The following is a 25,959-nucleotide window of genomic DNA, read 5'->3' on the forward strand; positions in this document are numbered from 1 at the left end:
GAGCACTGCTTATATGAAATAGAGTGTAATGTTGTAGTTTTTCTACAGACTTCAATCCTTATCCCATCCCTGGGATCAGGGATGGGATAAGGATTTTCCCTGAAAAGAAATGTCATAGATTTCAGCCGTACAAAAGATGTTATTTTTGTCCATGTGATAAATCTAGTCATTTCAGTGGCTGTTATGTGTGGTTTTCACATGTTTACACTGGGAGGTGCAGACAGAATTACTTCATCTACCCACATCAACACTGCAACTAAAAGCATGAAGGAATACCATTTTAATGATTAATTGATATAATTTAATAAGGTATTAAGTTGGAAGGGCAAAAGCCTTCATGCATACACATGCCATGAATGCAGCTGGATTATCCAGATGTCCCAAGCTAGTAAGTCTATCGGGAGAATAACTGGGATAGGTCTCAGCTTGCCCTAGTGTTTCTGAACCATGCTTCTTTCCTCTTATGTAGGAATGTCCAATAAGACATCACACAATAGTATGCATCAGGCCCATAACTTCTTTTTATTGGAAATACAGAAAACTTCATCTAAAGAAGCCCGTACTGAAACAATATCAAGGCAGCTTCCAATTTGAAAAATATATTTAAGATATATTCAATATGTTAAAAAAAAAAAAGCTTACATCCACACATGAAAGGCCCTTTGTAAATCAGAGTGCAGTGTTGGAACTCCTGCCTTGTGGGACTAGGGAGCTAATGCTCAAATTCAGTGTCCTGGCACTTCACATCGTGCTGTATGGGTGTAAAGTGTTGCCAGGACATTAGCTCTGTTCAGAAGCATCTCTTTTTCATGGTTTGCTTACATGACAACCAGTCAGGCATGTATCCACTGCCATCCATTTCTCACAAACCATGAGTTTAATTGCCTGCAAATGCCTTGTCCTGTCTGCTCCCAAAGCTGTTTTGACACAGGCAGAGGGTAATTGCTTGCAAATAGCAAAACATCGTGCAACTTCGATCCATATTTTGTGACAATGTTTGTTTCTATTTTTTCTGGAGTCTTTCCACTTTTTATACTTTTAGTCTCTTTTACTTTAGAAGGAAGATTTGTAAGTTATTGTTCAGATAGAAGAGGATTATGATAATCAGTAAAATATTATTTTCTTTCTTAGTGCAAGTTGGGAGGTAACACATGAATGCAAATTTGTGGTGCTAAATCCTAGAGCTTGAAATCAATCACTGCTTTCATTATTGCTGACATTGGAGGATGTGTAATATTAAGCCCTGAGATTGCAGACAAGAAAAATATGGTCGTCACTAAGTCTGTCAAATGCTCCCAAGGCACTCATTTTACTTTGGCCATGAAGTTCCTCTATGATGTCAGGCAAAGCAGTTAAACTAAATTTTTCACAGACTGTTAATTACTTTGTGTTCCTCATTTTATGGGTATTTGCCTTTGTGACTTTTGAGGCTTGATTTTCACAAGTGCAGAGTTTTAGTAGTAGCTAAATTCAGTGGGAGCTCCAGCTGTATAAATGCTAAGTAGACTCAAAAGTCAGATGTTAGATAATTGAGAGTTGATACTTTAAAATAATAAGGGGCTTTGACCTTTATATCTCTGTTTCAGTTCTGAGGATGACAGTGCTCTCTCTTTCTCTCTCCTCCTCTCTTCACGTGTCTTAAAAAGAAAATACACACAGAGTAATACTTATGCGGTCTGAATGTGTCAGAGTGAGCTATGATAGAAAAGCCCTTGAGCAAAATAATGAATAAGGCTTGCCGTTTAAGGGATCCTTAAGAATCCTTACATTTATAGTGTGTATATCTACATAGCTGTTTATTTATGCAGCATTTATAAAAATGAGTACCTCATAGTCACAGTACTCATATATTTGTAAAATTTTCTTATCATCTATTATTTGAGTGTGCAGAGTGCAACATCAAAAAAGTACAACCAGTCACATATTGAGTGATTTGATTCAGGTTATAGAGAATGGAAATGGAATAGAGACATAAGGCATTAAATTCAAATTCAAACAGAATCCTTAGAGGAAAAATAAATGTTTAAGTTGTGAAGAAAAAGCATTTTCTTATGAGAATTTTGACAGAAAGTTGGCACTTCATGAGATTCACAAAATGCAAGATACAAAAAAAGGGGCAAAAGAGAGAAAAGCCAGAACACACGCATACGCAAGCTATACAAAATGCATAGGAAGCCATCAACTCTCCAGAGGTGTTTTTAAGCTGTGAGACATTGGGATGGCTGGGTTAGGCATCTAATCTGTGTTTTCTTCCACAGCATTCTTATTCTGCCTGATACTGGGAAGAAATTGCTCTGCACAGGAGTAGATAAAGTTTAGTGCAGAGCTGTCTGAGATTTACCACAAGCGTGAAGCCTCTTGCAGCCACTTTTAAATTGTTTCTACCCTGCACATACCCTTTTAAGCAACAAAGAAGACACGTACATCTAACAGAAAATGCATTTTTAAAATCTTTCACTTAAGATTGTAAACTAAACAAACCATCTGTTTTACGCAATGACCTGAAGACTGTGTACATGTACATGTTTTGAGGTATATTTGGCAACACACTCTCTTCCCTTTCTCGACATCTACTCATTTCTGCCTACTGTGCTTACCAGTAAAATTGTTGTAGTAACAATGTGATGAACTCAGCAACTTGAAAGAAGAAAAAAAAAAAGGGGGAAAGAAGTGTGACAGGAACCTAGCAGATTCTTTTCAGAGCTCTGGGTGAATAAACGTTCCAGGCCTAGCTTAATCTAACTCAGTGATTTAGTGAGTTGCAGCAAACTAGAGGGGCTCTTGCATCATCTCTGAGCCCTGTCAGGTCCTTCTTCCCTCATCTGGAAGGGAAGGAGCTGGAAGCTCCGTCTCCTACCCGTGACTCATCCTGTATGCTGTACCCAACAGTTTCTTGGATCTTCTTTTTCCTTAGCCAGCTCACTTGGTTCCTAAGGAAAGTGCTGTATTACCATTCTCCTTCAGGACATGGCACCTGATCTGGTCACTTCCTTAACAAACCTGGGAACAAATAATACCCATCACAAGAAGCTTTTGGGTTTTTTGCCTCTTTTTCTTCAATCGGATCAGTTCAACAGTATGATTCAGTACATAAGTACACCACTTCTTGCTCCAGCAGGGTGCACAGGACAGGAGCAGAAGCTGGAAGGTAAGAAGGAAGAACAGGGGTACTCATAGGCAGACTCACTGCTGGATATAAAAGAAGATAAAGAACCAAGGTGTATTCTGGAATAATCCTTCAACTCGAGACATGCCAGGGAGTAACAAGTACAGGCAAAAGTGGGGTTTTGAGTACCTAGAGATTAAATATTTTGTTTGGCTCTTTTTTAGGGGGATTAATACCTTTTAATAAAGTGAATTTAATTACTACATGGCTATTAGCAACTAATTTTCCTGATTACTTTAGTAATCAATTATGTAATCAGGTGTTTTGCCAGAATGAATACAATTTACCTTTAAATAAGGTGATTTAGTTTATTCTTGAGTGTAGCTTAGTTCTGACATTTGGCTCTATATTATTTATAGACAAAGGTGGATAATTTTCTAGGAAAAAAGTCTGTATTGTATTCTCAGGTGTAGCTACAATAGGAAGTGTATCTCATTCTCATAAAGAGGTCAGGGAACATTTTTTAGGTGCACACTACTACTATGCCATGCTTGTGACTTTAGTGTGTTTCTGTAAGCTGCATCGTGTTCTTTGTGAGCGTAAGCTGCAAGTCAGATTCCTCTGCATTAGTAGTACTAGTCTGACATAAAAGACTGGGAAATTTAGTTGGAAATCAACCACATCCTGAAGCTGTTCCAGTGAACGTATGCTCTCTATATCCTTTGGTCAATAAGATAGCTTACTACTTTCAGTAGAACCCAGAAGTGAGGTTTCCACTTGCTTCACATACTTGGATCAGACTTTTCTGGGCATGATTCAACCTTTTGTTACAATGTCATAAATGTAGATTAACTCCAGTAATGCTGTAAGTGTTCTGCAAAATAGTTATTTAATATGGATTTCCTTTTCAGTATGAACTTTTATGTATTTTGTTGCAACACATTTTATGTTTGTGAAAGTAAGGTTTTGAATGCAAGTAAAACAAATTTCTGCCTGCACGCACTCAGCAATTTAAAAGCTATTAGGTTCTTCTACTGTAGTAGCAGGCTCAAATTTGCATCAGTTTTCTGATTTATCACTCATTTTCAGAGAAGAATTGGAAGGGTGACAATGCCCACTGCATTTCACAGAGAGATTATGTGACCATCCGTTTTAGGGTGGGTGCGCTCTCCGTGTTTCTCAGTGTGCATTCCATCAGTGAGTAAATCTTGCCGATGGCTCTTGAGCTTATTTTATAATTGTCATACTTTGTATGTATGAATGCTTAGGAAATCTTGACTCTAAGGGTTAATATTTTCTTCTGTCTTTGGTTTGCTTCTGTAGTGTCTTGCCAAAGCTACCATTACATCAAAGGCCTTCTGGTCTTCCCAGAGCAAAACCGTTCTTTGATCTTATAAAAATGACTGGGAGAGGAGCAGTGGTCTGAGATCCTCTGTCCTGCCTGCCGCGCCCTTTCCTTTCCTTTCCTTTCATCAGGGAGCCAGTGTGTCGCTTCCCTTCGCTGGGGCTGGAGAACTTTCCCAAGGTTCCCCGAGTCCTTCCTCTGCTCCCTCCTGCCAAATAACCACCTTATGGTGCTTGCAGCCAGCTGTTTCTTTTCTCCTGATGCTCACCTTCCTCTTCCTTTCTTCGTTGACGTTTTCTTCTCCCCCTACATATGTATTGCTCTTGTTGAATACCCTGCTACTTATCCATCCTCTGCACCCTGCTACTTAGTGCTTTACTTTTTTTCTTTTAGAAGATAATAAATTTGCAGATAAGTGTAATCAAGAGTATCTTTTGTGAATTTGTTAAAGAATATTAAAAAAAAATATTGGCCTAAGAATTTGTTGCTAAATTGCCTGTAAGAGGCAGGTTACAAAATGTAGATAACTCTGTAAACTTTTTTTAAACTACTCTTTGTTTGGCGGTCAGGATTTATGGGCAAATAATCATGGTACATGGTTAACACCTTGGTGTAATAACTTTATAGTTTCTTCAACACTGATATCAGTAGTGTAGTAATTACAGAATCACAAAATGGTTGAGGTTGGAAGTGACCTCTATAGGTCATCTGGTTCAATGCCCCTGCTCAAGCAGAGTCACCCAGAGCTAGTTGCCTAGGACAGTGTCCAGATGGCTTTTGAGTATTTCCAAAGATGGAGATTCTGCAACCTCCCTGGGCAACTTGTGCCAGTGCTTGGTCACCCTCACAGTGAAAAAGCATTTCCTTCCATTCAGATGTAACCTCCTGTGTTTCAGTTTGTGCATTGCCTCTTGGGCACCACTGAAAAAAACCTGGCACCCTCTCCTTTACACACTCCTTTCAGATATTTATATACATTGATGAGATCTCCCTGAGCCTTCTCTTCTCCAGGCTAAACAATCCCAGCTCTCTCTGCTTTTTGTCATGGGAGAGATGCTCCAGTCCCTTAAAGAATATTAGTTGCCTTTTGCTGGACTGTCAACAATATGCATTTCATACTGGGGAACCCAGAACTGGACTCAGCACTCCAGATGTGTCTCACTAGGGCTGAGTAGAGAAGCATCACCTCCCATGACCTTGGCACTACTCCTAATGCAACCCTTATATTCTCTAAGTAGAAAGCTTCTTTCAATATTGTGAAGATGTGTTTCACATGTTGCAAATATTGAACATTTTTGCCAGATATTAATAAACAAAAATCCTTTCAGTTTTCCATTAGACAAAGTAAAAATCTCAGGATAAATCTTTATTACAAAAGATTGTAATTTTTTAGATATCTTAAGTTATTTCTCTTAATTTAACTAGAGTAGCAATAGACAGTGGTCTTCACTTGCAGTTTCTTGAACATAGTAAGTATATGTACGTAAATATAATTTTAAAAAGAGATCCTATGTGTTCCATCCACAATATTCTCTTTAGAAATGTTGATCTTTCATCTGTGGAATGTGTATCTATGAGTTTTTCCACAGAATATAGGATGCTCATAACCTGATGAGTAAGACAGAGATGTATGTGGTATAGCATGCTTTTTTATTTCTTTGTTCTATATATCACAAAAAAAAGTTAAAATTTTCTTTAACAGTAGACTATTGACTAAATTGTTTCTAATGTGCTGCTAGGTCCTTCATTTTAGATTTAAATGTTTTATATTTGATCAAATTATAACCTTAGGAACACCAACATCCTGTTGATGATTATTTTTTTTTCTCTCATTGTTTTGCGTCTTTTGATTAAAATGGGGAAATCTATAAGCCAACTTTGGGTTTTTTTTTCCCTACCCTCACGCTAATTTGCTGTGAATCCATGGTTAAATCATTTTTCCTTGTATTTCAATTTTTTTTAATCTGTAAAACTGAACAATATTTCTTCTTTCCCATGAAGGCTGTATTAATTGTATTTTTGTAATGCTTTCTGGAAGGCTTGATTAAATATTGATAGCTTATGAAACATTAACATAAGTTACATGTAAAGATTTTTAATCTGTAAACTCCAGAAATTTGAAGATAGCATTCTTGAATGAATGACAATGAAGGCTTTATACCTTTTAAGAATGTGTGCCTACTAACATTGCTTTCCTTTACACACTCTTCCTCTTGTGTTTATATTTCTTTTGATTTCTGGTAATTATGACTGGATGTCTTGGATCAAAATCTTAGTAAACAATAAAGAATAGATTCTCAAAGACTGTTCCTGTGGACCCCTAGTAGTACTCAGAGCACTAGCTGATGATTCGGAGAGAGCTGGTTTGCCAAAAGACTGCACTATCTCCTCCACATTTCCATCTGCTATCAGATCTTTCCATCTGTATGCATCAAACAACTGAAAATTCATTAAATACTTTCCTAATATTTTTCCATGTAAAGAATTCCTCTAGTTGCCACAGGGATGAATGAGAGAAGAAATGGTCCATGTCATTGCAAACAGGAAAGGAAGCATCCATGAAGCTCTCTTAAAATGTGGTCCACCATATGCAAAAACGTCTGGAGTCTAAATTAAAAGTTCAATTAGTCTGACATTTGAAATGCTTTGTTAACAAAGCTTTTTGGTTTTCATTAGAATAAGTGTAGTTTTTCCTTAAAAAACCAAAAATATTCTTAGTTAAAACTTCAATAAAACAATGTAGTATAGAAAAAAAAATACATTTGAACTTGGATGTTGTGTAACTTGATAAATTTATGTGTTGCCTGTCTTTGTAAAGGTAAATTGATTTCTTGATGTGCTGAAATCATCAAAACAATGGTATAATTAAAGTAATGGTATATGTGGAATATAAAGATAAAACACTTCCAGGGATCGGGCATCCACAACTTCTCTGGGCAACCTCTTCCTTATCACCCCCATAGTGAAGAATTTCTTCCTTATATCTAATATAAATCTGCTCTCTTACAGTTTAAAGCAATTACCCCTTGTCCTGTAACTACATGCCCTTGCCAAAAATCCCTCTCCAGCTTTTTCATAGGCCCTCTTTAGGTACTGGATGGCTGCTATAAGGTCTCCTAGGAGCCTTCTCTTCTCCAGGCTGAGCAACCCCAGTTCTGTCTTCATAGGAGAGGTGCTCCAGCCCTCTGATCATCTTTGTGGCCCTCCTCTGGACTCTCTGCAACAGGTCCACGTCCTTCTTATGTTGGGGGCTCCAGACCTGGACACAGTATTCCAGGTGGGGTCTCATGAGAGTGGAGTAGAGGGGGAAGAATCACCTCCCTCGACCTGCTGGTCACCCTTGAGAGCAGCCCTGAGGAGAAGGACTTGGGAGTGCTGGTGGACAAGAAGCTCAACATGAGCCAGCAATGTGCCCTTGCGGCCCAGAAGGCCAACCGCATCCTGGGCCGCAACAAGAGGAGCGTGGCCAGCAGGTCGAGGGAGGTGATTCTCCCCCTCTACTCTGCCCTGGTGAGACCCCACCTGGAGTACTGTGTCCAGTTCTGGAGCCCCCAGCACAAGAAGGACATGGACCAGTTGGAGAGGGTCCAGAGGAGGGCCACAAAGATGATAAGAGGGCTGGAGCACCTCTTCTGTGAGGACAGGCTGAGAGAGTTGGGGCTGTTCAGCCTGGAGAAGAGGAGGCTCCGGGGAGACCTGATAGCGGTCTTCCAGTACCTCAAGGGGGCCTACAAGAAAGATGAGGAGAGGCTGTTCAGTAGGGCCTGTTGTGATAGGACGAGGGGTAATGGTTTTAAAATAGAAGGAGGTAGATTTAGATTGGATATTAGGAAAAATATTTTTACAATGTGAGCTGTAGAACACTGGAACAGGTTCCCCAGAGAGGTGGTGGATGCCCCATCCCTGGAAACATTCAAGGCCAGGTTGGATGGGGCTCTGAGCAACCTGATCTAGTTGGGGATGTCCCTGCTCCTTGCAGGGGGGTTGGACTAGATGACCTTTGAAGGTCCCTTCCAACTCTAACCATTCAATCATTCTATGTACTTGTGCGTGGGATTGTCATGACCCATGTGCAGGACCTTGTGCTTGGCCTGGTTGAACTTTATGAGGTTTGCAGAGGCCCACCTCTCCAGCCTGCCAAGGTCCCTCTGGATGGCATCCTTTCCCTCCAGCATGTTGACTGCACCACACAGCTTGGTGTCATCGGCGAATTTGCTGAGGGTGCGCTCTATCCTACTGTCCTTGTCACTGACAAAGATGTTGAACAGCACTGGTCCCAGTACGGACCCCTGAAGAACGCCACTTGTCACTGATCTCCACTTAGACATTGATCAGTTGAGTGCAGCCATCCAGCCAATTCCTTATCCACCAAGTGGCCCATCTGTCAAATCCATGTCTCCAGTACAGAGACAAGGATGTCATGTGGGACAGTGCCAGATGCTTTGCACAAGTCCAGGTTTATGATGTCAGTTGCTCTTCCCTTATCCATCAATGCTGTAACTCCATCGTAGAAGGCCACCAAACTTGTCAGGCAGGATTTGCCCTTAGTGGTGCCATGCTGGTTGTCAGCAATCATCTCCTTATTTTCCATATGCCTTAGCATATTTTCTAGGGGGATTTGCTCCGTGATCTTGCCAAGTACAGAGGTGACGTTTACTGGCCTGTAGTTCCCTGGGTCTTCCTTTTTTCCCTTTTTCAAAATGGGAGGTTTTGTTTCCCCTTTTCCAGTCATTGGGAACCTCACCAGACTGCCATGACTTCTGAAATGTGATGGACAGCGGCTTAGTAACTTCATCCACCAGTTCCCTCAGGACCTGTGGATGCATCTCATTGGGTCCCCTGGACTTGTGCACCTTCACGTTCCTTAGATGGTCTTGAATCTGATCTTCTCTTACAGTAGGTGAGATTCTTCATTCTCCTAGCCCCTGCCTTTGCCTTCTGCAATTTGGGCGATGTGGCTAGAACGCTTGCTGGCGAAGACTGAGGCAAATAAGTCATTGAGTACCTCACCCTTCTCTGTGTCCCAGAAAACCAGGTCTCCTGTTTCCTTTCAGAGAGGGCTCACATTTTCCATAGTCTTTCTTTTATCCCTGGCAAACCTAAAGAAGCTTTTCTTGTTGCCCTTGATTATCTGGGCCAGATTTAAATCTATCAGGGTTTTAGCTTTCCTAACCTGATCCCTTGTCACTTGGACAATTTCTCTGTATTCCTCCCAGGCTACCTGTTCTTGCTTCCACCCTCTGTAGGCTTCCTTTTTGTGTTAAGTTTGTCCAGGAGCTCCTTGTTCATCCATGCAGGCCACTTGGCATTTTTGCCTGACTTCCTCTTTGTCAGGATTGCTCCTGAGCCTGGGAGAGGTGATCCTTGAATATTAACAAGCTGATTTGGGCCCTTCTTCCCTCCAGGTCTTTATTTTATGGTACTCTAGCCAGCAGATCCCTGAAGAGGCTGAAGTCTGCTCTCCTGAAGTCCAGTGTAGTGAGCTTGCCATGCACTCTCTTTGCTGTCCTAAGAATCGTGAACTCCACTGTTTCATGGTAGCTGCAGCCGAGGTTGCCCTCGAGCTCCACACTCCCCATCAGCCCCTCCTTATTGATGAGAACAAGGTCCAGCACAGCATCTCTCCTCATTGGCTCCTCTATCACTTGCTGAAGGAAGTAATCATCCATGCATTCCAGGAGCCTCCTTTATTGCTTGTGCTTTGCTGCATTGTCCACATCACAGAATGTCCCAGCTATCGTGGAATTGGTCTGGCATATGAAAATCAACAAAGAACCTCATGCTTCTTAAGTAGAACCATAACCTGTGTAAAAGAAGAGTGTAAGATGTGGCAGTCTAGTGCTGGAGATTGCAGCTGACAATACATAGTTCCATACATGTTAACAGGGGAAGCAAAGGGTACCTTTATACATGCTGGATCCATCCTATTCTTGCTATTTAAGTATTCAACATGCTAAGGCCATTTAAAAATAAGCCATCATAGGTCACCTTTAATATCTTTCATCTGAATTTTGAGTAACTGCCTGCTGACATGCATTACAGTCAGTTGAAATTACAGTCGCATTTAATCTTTTTATGGGTATTCTTTGGGGATTAGCTAACTGGTACTTAAGTCAGCTCTAATTTTCAAAAATACCTGTGCAATACAGATAGCCATTTGTTTTAACCTGCCTCAGAAAATAAAGAAGCACTATACTTGAAAGTCAATGAAGTTTGATTTCTGGCTTATGTTTATGTGTTTTCAGTGTATCAATTATAAAGGCAAACTTTAGGAGGACTATATACAAACCTGCTTTGATTTATTTGCATTTAGCATTGCAGCTTTGAGACTAAAAATAAAATGTGTATCTGATTTTGATTTAGATCTGTCCCTTGAGACAGTGTGAAACTGCCTATCACCAAGAATACATCAATATCAGAGGATTAACTGTTCACATGCAGTTTAAACATCAAAGTGTTTGTATGAAGTAATGGAAAATGAGTAATTTGTTTTATCATTCTCTGTGAAAACATAGAACGCCCTTTTTCAAAGTAAATAATCTTTATTTTAAAAACAGAAAGATTAATAGCACTCTATGGAAGAGATTGCTGTTAAGTAAAATACCATTAATACTGCTTCAGCCAGTACAATTGGTGTTATTTCCTCTTATCGGTACCATCAATGCACTGTATCAGTACCTTCTGTTCCCTGTTAAACAATGAGCAGACAAATGTGATTGCTCTCTTTAGGATTATTTGTATGCATTATGGCATACAGCTTTCCAATTTCTGGGAAAAAAAGTTAACAGTACTTAATTGCCCTGTAGGTCAGGTGCTTCTAACATCCTTTTTCACATTTTATCTGTGTGGCTAAATCCCTGTCTTTTAATAGAATAGAGTGTAGTCATTAATGATGCAAGTATGGCATTTGAACCACGTTGAGGAGGTTGCTGTGCATTTCATTAAATTACCAGACCAGTTGTGTGGCCCAGCTAAAAGCTCTTTCATAACCTTTCCCTCTCATTCTTTAATATATTCTTCTGTTGACACCACCTTTATTGAATTTACTCTAACAACCTCAGGGGTTTTTTTTTTTCTTTCTTTATTTGCACATCACTACCATTCTTTTCATTGGTTTTATGAAAAAGGCACACATTTCTGTCCCTGAAAATGTTAGTGTGTGAGTTATTCTATTAAAATAACTTCACAAACTGCTCAGAAGACTGTGAGAATTTTAGAGTATAAAAGGAACCGTTCTGGTTAAGACCAAAGGTCAGTCTGTCCCAGCTATAGACATCACAACAATGGCCAAAATAAAATGCTTAGGGAAGAGTGTATGAACAGGACTGACGTATATTTTGTTTCCCACTCAATCATTCTGATTCCAGCCATTCAAAGCTCAGAAACTTCCAGGCTTAGACATAGTTTCTGTGAATTTGGAACCCTTCCATGGTCTTTCTCATTCATGAACTTGCCCAGTTTTCTGATAAAACCCATGTAAAATTTTCTGTCTTTGTGTGACTTCTGATCTTATGCAAATTGGTCATTTCTCGCCTCAGGCATCTGTCTTCCTGGCTGAAGAGTCCTGTTTTTTTCCAAGTCATTGTTTAATAATTACTCACATAGAAACGGTGCTCTATGGCTTTTGATCATTTTTGTTGCTCTTCCCTGACCTCTTCCTATTCCTGTTCTGAAATAGAGGTCCACAGCTGCACTCAGTAGCCAAGATGCAAACACACTGTGGATTCATACTCGGGAATAATTATGTTCTCTGGATTTTTTTTTCCCTTTCCTGGTTGATACTGAGCACTGAGTTAGCAAGTTCTTGGACATATGTATCATTACCCTGTGGTCTACTTCCAGAGCAGTAATGGTTAGCTTAGAGCCTCTCATTTTGTGTGTGAAGTTAGGTTTAAATTTTATGAATCTAAAAAACCTTTCAGAAATCCAAGTAGCCTCTATCATACTTTATCCACATGATTCTTAATGAAACCAAAAAAACAAGGTCTGAGCGTGCATATAACCTGAAGGTTGGTCTTTTGCTTTCAAGATTACAATTAATAATGCAACTAATGAGGACTAGCTGAGGCACAGCATTTTATTTTTTTTTTCCCACAAAAAAAATACCTGAAATAGAGGGGATATATTTAGGAGAGACTTAGGGAGAGCAGATGACACACATCTTCCTTAACTGCATTGACAGATGGTGTTGACTTGAGATCTTGGCACTGGAATTCAGAGAAATAATTGAAAAATGGGGTGGCTTAAGGCATGAGGAGCCACTACATTAGATATGTCCTGTGTCTTATGTCCCAGGCAACTTTATTTCAACTCTGTGTGACATCTCAAATAAATATTTTTCTGCAGTTCATAAGTAAAATATTTTAGCAAAATATGTTTGGTGATATATACCATAAGCTTAAAGTGTTTATGTTTTAATATGGTGCAAGAAGAGAGATTGAGGGGTGTTACAATTTTGGGGTTATTTCCTGTGAGGAAGGATTTTATTTCTGAAGAGGTGGAGGAGTTGTTGGTGTTCAAAGTAAAGAACTTTCTGGACCTGTGTCCATCAGATCTGTGTAATACTAGGATGACTGCTGAACATTAGGATTCAGTATTTTGTTTCACATATAGTTGATTGGATTGCTTAGGGTCTGTTGTCTCTCATATATTTCCCAGCCTTAGAAACACACATGCAGACCAGTAGCAGGTGCTTCTCTGGGAAGAAGGAGAAAACATTGCATCTCATCATAAATTAATGGAGTGGAAAATCAATGCTTTGATGAACATAAGACCATTGTAAATGAAGCATGAAATATGAATGAATATTGCTTTACTGTGGTAAAAGTGAAATGGTTGATTCTTATAAGTGGGAAACATTAGAGATTGATAGATACCTCTAGGCAATTTTACTTTCAAGTGGAGATGCATAGTAGCATTTTGAAAAAAAAAAAGTCTTTTATAGCTATAAAAACATTTCTACACTATAATCTGTGAAAAAAAAACTTTAAATGCAATATGTAGGTCTCTTGCCTGATTGCATTCTGAAGAAGAATCCATTTTACACATTTATTACTAATATATAATTGCAGCTTCTGTAATTCATTTCTGGTAAAGAACCAGATATCTTACAGGAAAAGTAATTTTTTTTCTCCTTATAAAATTTTAGGTGAATTTTGCAAGTAAAAAAACTTGATTGCAAATTAAGTTAGACACTAAAATACAAGATTTCTTATGAAAATAATACAATAATTTTAGTTTTGGTCCAAACACAGCTAGCTAAGTGTGAAATCTACTTAATTTCCTTTCTCATGCAGCAAGTGAGAAATAAGAAAGTACTATTTTCTTCTTAGAAGAAATAACCTTTATTAGTTCTGACTTTGAGTTTCGCAAAACTGATTTGCTCTACTTTATTCACTGGAAGTCAAGACAAATATGCACCTTTCTGTCCTTCCAGGCCTTTTCCAGCATTTGCCATGGTCAGTTGTCAACATTGCCATTAAGGATTTTTTTGTACTGGGCATCCGCAGTGCTGCCTATTTCAGGAAGTGGTGTACCTGTCTTTCAGGCATAACTTCATATATTTAGTCCTGTATAATTCCTGTCCATTTGTAAAAAATCTAACAAAATTAATGTGTTAGTATAAAAGAAAAGCAAAAATAATAATTTTGTTTTGGGTTTGTACCTAAATTATCTCCACTTTATCTTCCCTGTCTCTATATTCTTGTTCTCACTAAATGACTGAAGAATCTTATACTTACTGTGTTTCACTTTTGACAGTTCTTCCTGTACTACTTGAAATCTAAAATATTCTTCCTTGCTGGTCAATCCTTTTACCCCATTTTGTAGGCTTCTTCCTAATATTCTTGAAGCAACAATTCATCCAATCCCCTCGTAAAATTATTTCCCCTTACCTGTGACAATGGAGTTGTTATTTTTCTAACACCTTTGACTGCAATGTATTCTTATTCTCTTCTGTGCTAAAAGTAGAAATTATTCCAGAAAAAAAAAGGGCTAGATTTGGGAATTCTCAAATATTTTTCTCCTACTGCATCTTGTGTTCCTCCTGCAGAACATAGCAGTGGGAAGAGAGCGCCTTTTTTTAACTTATTTTATTTAGTTTATTCTGAGGATATGGAAGATATTATTTGAACCTCATTAGCCTCAGAGGGAAAAAGAATCTAAATATCTGGAAAACTTATTTAACCAGGTGATTGTTTTATAGAAATAGATCCTAATATCATCAGCATATTAACTACCAGTACAAATGTTTCCTAGTTACAGAAAATTAGAGAAATACTTTTACGTAGACAATATTTGTACATACATAATATTTGTACACACGTAATATTTTTGCACACATATAAATACAGAAACAGGAAAACCAGTCTCACGTTCACTACCTAGAATCATAGAATCATAGAATGGTTAGGGTTGGAAGGGACCTTCAAAGGTCATCTAGTCCAACCCCCCTGCAAGGAGCAGGGACATCCCCAACTAGATCAGGTTGCTCAGAGCCCCATCCAGCCTGGCCTTGAATGTTTCCAGGGATGGGGCATCCACCACCTCTCTGGGCAACCTGTTCCAGTGTTCTACCACCCTCATTGTAAAAAAAATTTTCCTAATATCCAATCTAAATCTATCTCCCTCTATTTTAAAACCATTACCCCTTGTCCTATCACAACAGGCCCTACTGAACAGCCTCTCCCCATCTTTCTTGTAGGCCCCCTTGAGGTACTGGAAGACCACTATCAGGTCTCCCCGGAGCCTCCTCTTTTCCAGGCTGAACAGCCCCAACTCTATCAGCCTGTCATTTAGTTTATTGAGACTGAATATTGGTTACAAGTTCAGTCCTGTGAGATGCAAATGAATCCCATCATTTATGAAACTTGGCCTTCATTTATTATGGAAAGCATATTTCTTACAATCTCAGGAGTCTTCAGCCTGAAAAAGATATGAATGGGAAAGATTGCAAGAGGTCTGTAAAAAGAGAAGTTTCAGAGAGAAGATGAGTAGAGATTGGTATGGTCTTATAATATCAGAATGAGAGAGCATGTAATTAAGCTAGCAAGCGGTTGGTTCGAAGCAAAACGTGATGTAATCTTTTTGTATATTACGTTATTGCAATTTGCAATATTGCTTATAAATTATAGCAATGGCTTGTTTAGTTCCCAGTCCAGGTAACTACATGTCTATATAATTAATAGCAGCATGTAGAAAAAAAGATCTGTGTTCCCTAGACAGTCATGGTAGCAGCATAAATAGTAATTTTAATAATACTGCTATTAATATATGATAATATAGAAATATATAATATTTGTATGTTGCTTATATGTTGCATATAATGCTATTTAATATATTACTAAATGTACGTATTACACTGATATACAGTATATAATATCCATTCTATCTGTAATGTGATTAAGATTATTAATAAAATATTAATATAACAATATTGATATCTAAGCTGCCTGCTCACGTGAGTATGAATTTCATTGCTATTTCTCCCATGTTAGTTTCTTAATAAACTTCTATAATTTTTAACTAAAGAAATATACTTATGACCTAAGCTTTTAAAGAATCACATTCTTCTCTAAATATTAGCTTACATGGATATACACTTTTTTTAACTGTGAAGCCTCTAGACAGTTCCTTTGGTATTAATCATTGGTAAAGTATTTTTGTTCTTTGCTAGTACTGCTGATGTTTCATGGTTTGTTATACTCAGCATAGCACGCTATTACAGTCTTGACTCATTGGATTACTTTTGAAGATTGTCGTGGAGCTTTATGGGATACAAAACAGAGCTTTTTGGAGTAGACTGCACGTGTGCTGAGAGATTCCCACTGATTTTTCTTATTCTGGAGTGATTGAAAGTTTTAGTCTCTTCAGGTCTTAACTCTGGGATCTAAATGGAATGGTTTTCATATTGGTCAGATTGAGACTTTCCAAGACTAGCAACAGAGCTGTTGTAGTTAAGGACAAGTTAACTCAGTTTGCACAGACTTTACAGCATAACAGTATTTGACTTTAGGATTGATGAATTTTATTTTTTTTATAGATTTTTACTTTAAAGCGCCAGGGAGGTAATATGGTTGATGAAGCCCATTATTGGTAGATTGCATACCAAGTTAACAGAACCTTACCCAAACAAGTGTGATTTATAGAATTGTGAAGGAAATACCAACTGTTATTCAGAAAGTACAGACAGTATTGTTTCTACTTACTCTTCATCAAGTAATAGAAGGGCAGCCTTTGAGAAGCTCCAGAGGCATCAAGCTTATGGGGCATGCCTACTCTTTATGCGTGACTGACCAACTCACCTGTGCACAAAACCCAAAACATGATACTCATTTCCTTGAGTTCTTTGCGTCTTGCTGTAGACTAGATTTCTTGTGTCACGGGTGTGGATGTGAAATGTTGTTGAGTCCAGCCCTAGCTCTCCCTAGAGCAGTAATTCATCTTTCAGCAGTATATACTGTATGTCTAAACCAAAAACATGAAATTTGATTGTTCTGTATTTAGCTAAGTGCTAACTGTATATATTTATATTTTAAATGGGTGTTTCTACTATGTGTTTAACTAGAAAGATATAAACATTGTGTATAGATTTATATTTTAGTTAAATATACTTTAGTCCCTGAAGTACAATAAAAGAAAATGTCATTCTGGAGGCTACATAAACTCCAAAACTGTAAATAAGTATTGTTTTGCTCAATAGACTGGTAACTGTTCATGGAGATTCAAATTAAGGAAACTGTGCTTTGTGTTTTATTTTGTCCTACTTTTTCCTTAACAGCCTGTTTACTGTTGACCCATTTAATTTACAGACACGTACATACCTATAAACCTATTTCCATAGATGTAATAGGTTTTTAATGTTTGAGATGGCTGAAAGAATTGGTTAATTTTTTTATGTTTTGTGTTCTGTTCTTTAGAGTACTCGAATAGCTTTAGACCATCTGGAGTCTGTTCCTGAGAAACTGAGCCTGTTAGAAGATCTCAAAGATACTGGAGTGAGAAAGATTTCATTTGACTCTTTTAGTAGTTCTAAAATATTTTAGTTAATTAATGTCCTCTCCATATGTGTAGATTAAATTGGTTAATAAGATATTTAAAATTACATATGTACATATTATATACTCAAAAACATACAGAAATTTATTTTTGTGTTTATACAGATTTTTTTTGAGGTTATAAATTTAGTCCTAATTAGTAACACTGCTGAGGTGCTCCATAATGTAAACAAATATTGATAACTGAGCGTAATAGGTCAAGTCCTAGTTACGGGTTCAGAACATTTAGATTGAGTGGTGAATTCTGATATTACCTGTTAAAAAATGAAAATTTTGTAATGAAATGAATTATGACAGTTATTTCAATTTTTAGAGTAATAAGTGAAAATAGGTGAGCTTTACACCTTCTTTTTTGTTTGCTTGTTTTGACATAATGCCAATAATTGTCACTTATTTTCCCAGTATCACTATGAAATCAAGGTATGTTTGGAGACAGAGAGACATATCAGTGGTAGTGGTGGAGTACTGTCAAGAGTGATAAGCCTCAAATTAGATCTCCAGTGGCTAAACCACTGTATTATTACTACTTTCCATACATGAAGCTGGTGTTTTACTGAAAAATAATTTGGAACCTCATTGCACAATATAAATTTTAAATCAGTATTAAATCACAGATCAACAAATGCATAGTGTTTTGTATTTTATTTGCTACATAGAATTTCTCATCCTGAGGTAGTCATAAACATTTCAAAACATACTTGTTTGGAACATTGTTTATTCTAAGTGTTCTTGCATGACGTCCTGTGTTAATAATGGTACACTTTTTTATTACTGTCCTCATCAACAGAGTTAGCAACACAAACGCTGATTGAAATGTTTGGATTTTTTAAAGAAAAATATTGTTGAGATGTATAGTTTTAATTTCACATTCCAGGTATCCCCAGAAGAGCTTTTTGCTCTGACAAATGTTGACATTTGCCTTCTGCTTCCAATAGTTCCACACTGCTAAAGGAAAAATTCTGCTTTCAGCTAGGTGAAGCAGAAGCTTGAATGTTGTGTTTCTACAGTCTCCTTCACGCTTGCACTCTTTTGTTTAATGTCACTATGAAATGACATTGTCATTTTTAGGTTTGCTGTAGTTATCACTTAGCCAGCATTTGTGAGACTGGAACCCAAATTCTTTGGTTTAATTTGAGCTCTGTCCTTCTCCCTGTTGCTTAGTTTTTTTAAGCCTGTTTTCTTAAGATGAGTCCTTACCAACAACTGTGTATTGTCTAATAAATAATTTGTTATTCAGGAGAGCTAAGCTTTATACCTTAGCTATGAGAATTATGTCAGTTTGGAGTTTCATTAATTCTTCTATTTGAAAATAATACATGGGATTTTTTTTTGTACAATAGCATGTACATATGCATGAATTAAGTACTTCAAAACCATTCATTGCTTTCCACTGCTAGCAAGTTCTTCCCTCAATGTTTTCATGAGAAGGAAGAAGGAAAGAAAAAGTAAATCTTTGGTATGCCTCACAAGTTGTCTGGTAGTTGTATTTATTCAAGTGAATCGTTAGCTAGTTCAGTGAGAAGCATTATGTTTTCTTATTTGAAAATACTCTTTAGTACATATCCTTAGAAAACTTTTTTTTTCTTCAAGTGCTTTTTTCTACAATAAGTAATTTTTCACCATTAGAGAATTTCTTTGTTAGAAGGTGTGATATTACTGAATTTTGGAAAGAGTTACAAGAAATCATTCACCAGTTAGGATGAGGCTGTTTACATTTTAACTTGTTTTAATTTTAACATTCCTTTTATGTACAGAACATTATGCTTTCATATGGCCCCTATATTTAAACCTCTGAAAGTCAGTGATTAGTTCACTCTTACTGTATTGAAAATCCTTAGTGTTACCTGTGTTTACAATAGGCAGCCAACATTTATTAACTGCTTTTCACATTATGAAATAATTTAGATCTTTCAATGCATTTCTAGGAGACCCATTGCCGAAGGGAGGTGATTGAGGAAAGGTATATGAAGTATAAAGATATAGTGAGTTCTCTACAGCAACAGCTGGAAGATTCAAAACAAAGAGTCCAACAATTCAAGGTATGTGTGTGTGGGTACTCCACACTTACTTTCAATCAACAGCGTAAGCTTATTTGATGTATATTAACTCTGAGTACAAACACAGACTAAAATCACACATGAATGTTTCTGTTTTATGTAGCTGCCGTGGCTGATGTAAAATTTGATGACAGAAGTGTAGTCTACATTGTAAAGTGCCATGGATGCTTTCCAAACATATTTAAAATTCCAGAGAAAAGTGTCTTACTGTGTCTTACTACTCTCAAATGTTCACCTGCTTTGTCAAATTGCTATCTACAGCAGGTTTTTGATTGGTTTGTTCAATTTTCCCTTGTAATTTCATGTAAAAGATAAATATAGAAACCTGCTTCTCCATTTAAAAGATTATTAATTTGTAGATCATGTATAGTGATTTGTCAGTAGTTGATCTTTGCATTCTTTACACAAAGTACTGTATGATGTCCATTTCATACATAAACAAAATCCAAATGTGATTTGCTAGAGGTCACTCAGTGGACTGATAGCAGGACTAAGCATAATTTCTCCTCCCTGCAATACAAATCCAGTGCTCTTGTTTAGACACATTGGCTGTAATGAGTTCACCTTTTCAATTGTAACACACTTTCTTTCTCTTAACATTAGCTTGTTCATTGTCATATCACTTCTCACTGCGTGTCACTGTGATAGCAGCTTACTTCAGCAGAACTACTATTTCTTCTGCACGTGGTTGAAATAAGTGATCAGAACTGAAGAATCATGCTAGTATTTCTGCTGCTTATCACAATCAAATCAAGATTCATTGGCAATGAATCTTACAACTGTCTTTAAGCAGTTGAGCTCAAAATCTAGAATCCCACACCATGTATCAAAACATTTTAAGCTGTTTGTGTTCCCTACCTCCTCCATAGCAATTTTCCTTCTGCAAAATGAGGACATACTTACCAGTAGGTCTTTTAAAAAGTGGAAAAAGTAAAATAAATATAGAGTATTTTAGCTTAGTAAGTTGCTGTTGTAAGAGGAAGGTATTAAACTACTTAAAAAGCCGGTTTATTCTTTTGTAAGAAAGAATTGAAAGGAAGAAACCGGGCAGATTCACTTTCATCTGTTGCTAATTATAATCTTCAGTTTCTTGAATTTCTCTTACCTTCACAGAAGTTACTAATCCAATAGCTATTGAAATTTGGACAACATTGAAAAGCGAAGTGGAATGCAATCAGCTGACAGTAGAATATAACATTGCACTAAGCTGACTGAGCTTACTGAGCCTGCATGATTTGAATTCTATATTCAGAATCCAGTATAAAGCTGATTCCAAAACAATATTTCCTCTTTGTTTAGACAACAGGGAACAATTAATGGCTTCCATTTAGTCAGGCCTAATTGGGTTTTTGCATGACATACAGTACTCTTTGCTGTCACGGCTGTTAGAAATAGAACAGAATGTTCAAAACCAAGTCATAGACGGGCGCTAATCTGATTTCAGTGATCAGGCTAGCTTAGTCTAAAAAAAACCCTTTTAATGCTTGCCTTTCTTACCCTCCCTTGGAACTAGCTCAAATGCATTGTTGCTTAGTTCTTTTAATTTTACTATTTATCAATTGGTAGCCCCTGAAATTGATTGGCAGAAGAGTATAGACTTGAGGACATCAAAGTTCATTCTTTCTGATAGTTTTGATTCATGCTCTGTACACAATGTAGTGCTTCTGCTATACAAAGTAGATATTTGGTAGATGATAAGAAAATGCATGTTTTAAAAAAGGGAGTTGTAAAATTTTTACATTGACCATTTTAGATGAAATTACTTGTGAAATTAATCTTTCTCCTCTGTTGTGATCTTTCTAGCCTTTCTTTCAGCTTGCTTGCCAGCATGAATCTCAGACAGGTATTATCTAATCCCATTAGGGCAGTTTCACTGCCACAAACAACTGACCATGTAATTGTAAATGAAGCACATGAGAAAAGATACTTATGTAAGTCAAAATTCCTGTAAAGAGAAAGCCATTTTGCACTACAGATGCTGGTAGAAGCACCTTGCGTGTTTAAAGCTCTGTTCTAAGATAGAATTTCTGGAAGCAGAACAAAAAGACAAAAACTTTTTTTTATTCTTTAAAAGTTGTTATTGTGCTATGTACAGTTTAAGTATTAAGTCTCTCATCAGCACATAAGGGGATTAATATGTATAATCCCCATTGGTCTTAATAGCAGTAAATCCCTCTTCAGTGATGGGACAAAAGCTCATTGTGTCTCTAAATTAATGTTGAATTTTATTTTGTTTTCTGTTTAGTTTTCAAATCTTAGTATAAGCATGAATGATAAATTGCAAGATGTTTTAAGAAAATTCCCTGAGGCTGTTTATGAGAAGAATTCAGTAGCAAAATTGAGTGTTTTATGAACTGATGCATTTGCCCATTATTATCTCTTCTTATTTGAAAAAACGGAGTAATTTGGATACTAAGCCAAGCTTTTAATCTTATTTTGGAAGGTATTGCAACGGGGGACTACTTGGTGCAGTGCTAATAGAGATTTACAGAGATTTTTTTGTTTAAATGGCCATTTTAAAATGATCTTCTTTTCTTAGCTTATAGACCAAATGACTTTACTAACCAAGAAGGTATGCTGAATGGGTCTAGCCATAAATAGTAACATTGTACTTCAGACTTTATTTAATGGTTTAACAAAGAAATGGAAAAGCAACTTCAGGTATTTTGATATGAGAAATCAGTTTGAGTTTGAGTTTCCTCAGTGGCAGGAAAAATGGAATTAATTTTTATTATCACTTACTCGTGGAACTTCAGTGAATTAATGTGGGCCATTCATTGATGAGGACTTCATCTTTCACTGATTTCTGTCCTGCCGCTGTGCTTTCTCCTGAACTGCAGATGGGATGTAAACAGGAAAGAGAGCATTTTTACAACTTATTATAATGAAAAAAACTTGCGGCGCTCCCAAGGCTTTTCTCAAGGCAAAACAGTTTTTTACAGAGATTTTGTAGTGATGAAATGGGCATGAAATTCATAAGCAAATTAATTTGAACTTAACTGCAATACTGAGAATTCTGACGATTCAAATCAGTATTTTCCAGCATGTGTGAAATCACAGCATATACCTGTATGTGTGTTATTGTATGTTTTTTGTTAACATTTTCATCTGCCTGATATTAACAGACAATTATTTTTTTTTTATTTGGCTGCCATAGGATGTGAATATGGATGCTGAAATTTCTGATATAGAAGTGGCTGGTCCCTCTTCTAGCTGGCGAACTCAGATCAACTTTTTGTCCCGCTCACTGCTCTCAGATTCAGGTTGTAAGTATTGTTTCACAGAAAAAAAAGCTACAAGTAATATATACTTTCCTCTTTTAAAGCTGTTTTACTTGAGAAAGTAAGACACACTACTTTTTGACATCTTACGAGTTGGCCTGTGTTTTAGCTTTAGATACTGGATGGGTGCCTTTGTCTAGGAAGTACTTTGTTACATCCCACCGATAGTTATTTGGCTTTTTTTTTAAACTGAGACATAAAATATATTCTGTTTGTCATCCAAACCAACGCCAGAAAAAGGAGCTGCATTTGAATTCTGAATCTCTGTATGAAGAATCTGTGTAAGTTGTGTATCTTTTCAGGGACCAGAGAGACATCCTCAGCCAAGGATTCTTTCCTAGATCTTTCATCTGTACCAGTTAGTCTTGTGCTTGTGTAGCAGTTTAACAGTGAAAGTTGAATTTACTAATTCTACTTCTACTTCAATAGTTGTTTTTAACTCTTCTTTCTATCCCATAGTGAGTATACAACTTGTGGTCATGCAAGGTCACAGGATCTCTGATACAGCTAGGAACTGCGCAGTACCAGATAGGACACATTAGATCTTTATCTGGTACAGGCGCACCTTTGCATGAATGTCAAAACTAACTTTAAAAAAGTGTTTTTTAAGATTTTAGTTTTTTCTTTAAGCATATCAGTACATGGATATCAGAATACTTTTCTTCAGAAGGATATCACCTTCCATTTTTTTTCAATATAGCCAGTTTGTGTACTGGGAATCTGTTCAGTAAGTTGCATTCTATGTAATGGAAAGTCTTATTTCAGGCTTCATTGCACTTTCAAACCTTTGCATCTTAGAATTACTGCTGCAGTACATCACTGCTCACCAGTTGATCTGATGCGGTTAAAGATTATTGATTTTTTTTTTCCTTTCAGAATCTATAGCTTGTGATTAATATCTTTTTGCAAAGCATATTGAATAACAATATTAAGAACAAAGCATAACAGCAAATGCCTCCATTTCATTTGTACTTCAGGAACAGTTTCCCCTGACTCAGAGCTGGTTTTCCATTTTCCCTAACCTCATCCCTGTCAAAGTCTTGCAAGTCAAAGTACTACTCAGACTGGTTGGGGTATAGAAAAGAAATAATCCATACCTTGCAGGCATATTGGACTAGATGGCCTCCAGCAGTCCCTTCCAATCTCAACAACTCTGTGATTCCACTGCAAAAACTTGCTGAAATTTAAAGATGCAGCATAAATGTTCCTAAAATATTACATTCTCTTTCTATGGCTTAACCTGAATGGAACTTGCTAGGACTTTGTTACTTTAATACTTTTAAGTCAATTTTAGGTGGTTGTCAAAGAGGATATCAGTCTGATGATATTTATTCTCTGATTCAACTGGTTTTTCCAGCACTATGCTGTCTGGAGGTAAAAAAAATAAGTGATGAATGAAAGACACTAGTGATTCAATGTTGATCATTATGAAATATTTGCAAAGTCTTCAGCATTTGAGGAAGGCTCCTTTTGAAACAATGTTCAGGCATGACTGAGGGACTTTTTTTTTTTCTTGCTTAAAACTTTTACAAAGATATTTTCCACATAATAAATTAAGCTGATTTTCATATTTTATATTTTCCAAATTCCAGAACGGTGCTGAGAGTATTCTTAGATTTGTTCTTTCACCCAGATGGTAAAGAGCTATTTTTAAAAATAATATTTATTTTTAAGTAAAAATAGTAAGAAAACAGTGAATGTGTTTCACTTTTTCCTATTTGTTTTTAATGGAAAGGAACTGGATAGAAAAATCTTCAGAGTTTTAGTTTCCTACTTGTACTCTATAAAATCCATTAGTCAATTTTTCTGAGACTAAAACAGAATATTTTTCCTATCACTGATTTTATTTGACTCTGATAGAATCATAGAATAGAATCATAGAATGGTTAGGGTTGGAAGGGACCTTCAAAGGTCATCTAGTGCAACCACCCTGCAAGAAGCAGGGACATCCCTGACTAGATCACGTTGCTCAGAGCCTCATCCAGCCTGGCCTTGAATGTTTCCAGGGATGGGGCATCCACCACCTCTCTGGGCAACCTGTTCCAGTGTTCTACAACCCTCACTGTAAAAATTTATTTCCTAAAATCCCATCTAAATCTACCTCCCTCTATTTAAAAACCATTATCCCTCGTCCTATCACAACAGGCCCTACTGAACATTCTCCCTATTTTTCTTGTAGGCCCTGTTCTGGTTTTGTTTAGTGAGGAGGGGGGGCTAAGGTGACAGCTTCTGTAGGAAACTGCTAGAAGTTGCTCCCCTTTGTTCAGTGGACTCGGCCAGGCCTAGGGCAGACCAAGGCCGAGCCAATTGGTAGCAGAATGTCCCGTGATAACGCCTCTGCGATAACGTATTTAAGAAGGGGAAAACAGAAAAAAAAAGAGAGAAGATGTGAAGAAGCTGAGCGGGGGCAGAGGTGCAGAGGGGGAGATGCGGGCCTCATGGGCCTTGCAGGCCTCACCCTCTGGCCTCTCACCAGGCAGCCGACTGGGCCCAACTCGGCCCAGCCTGGCTGCAAGAAGTGGAGAGGAGATGAGATGGATGATGTGAAGAGATCCTGAGAGGCATGTGCCAGCCTGTTGTGAAGAACTTTTCTTGTGAGAGGAATGGCTGCAGATGCCAAGGTCAGTTCAGAAGGAGGGGGAGGAATAATGCTGTTCCTGGCCAAGATTCCCCTGCAGCCTGTGGTGACAATCATGGTGGAGCAGGTTGTCCCCATGCAGCCCATGGAGGTCCACGGAGGAGCAGAGATCCACTTGGAGCCCGTGAAGGACCCCACACTGAGGGAGGTGGATGCCTTAAGGCGGCTGTGGCCCATGAAGTGCCCGCTGGGACAGCTGTTCTGGAGGGACTGCACCCCGTGGAAGAGATGACCCACGCCAAAGCAGTTTCACGAAGGACTGTGGCCCGTGGGAGAGACCCCACGAAGGAGCAGAGGAGTGATGCTAGGAGTTCTTCCCCTGACAATGAAGTAGCGGCGTAAAACAACGTGTGATGAACTGACCGCGACCCCCATTCCCTCTTCCCCCCTCTGCCGCTCGGGGGGTGAAGGTAGTAGAGATAATGTTAAGCTTGGGAAGAGGGAGGGGTAGGAGGAGGTTATCTTGTTCCCTGTCTC

General features: G+C 37.8%; 1 protein-coding gene across 1 annotated transcript in view; it reads left to right on the forward strand.

The window, feature by feature from the left end:
• Positions 1 to 25,959, forward strand: part of CEP128 (centrosomal protein 128) — a 121,183-nt gene that overhangs the window by 90,704 nt on the left and 4,520 nt on the right. Inside the window, exons 21-23 of the mRNA XM_086749563.1 lie at positions 17,369 to 17,446; positions 19,432 to 19,545; positions 22,721 to 22,829. Of these exons, the coding sequence (XP_086605689.1) occupies positions 17,369 to 17,446; positions 19,432 to 19,545; positions 22,721 to 22,829 (301 nt within the window). The remainder of the gene's footprint in view (positions 1 to 17,368; positions 17,447 to 19,431; positions 19,546 to 22,720; positions 22,830 to 25,959) is intronic.

The sequence above is a fragment of the Chlamydotis macqueenii genome, chromosome 5 (genome assembly GCF_036417535.1).
Source record: "Chlamydotis macqueenii isolate bChlMac1 chromosome 5, bChlMac1.mat, whole genome shotgun sequence".
Lineage (NCBI taxonomy): Eukaryota > Metazoa > Chordata > Aves > Otidiformes > Otididae > Chlamydotis > Chlamydotis macqueenii.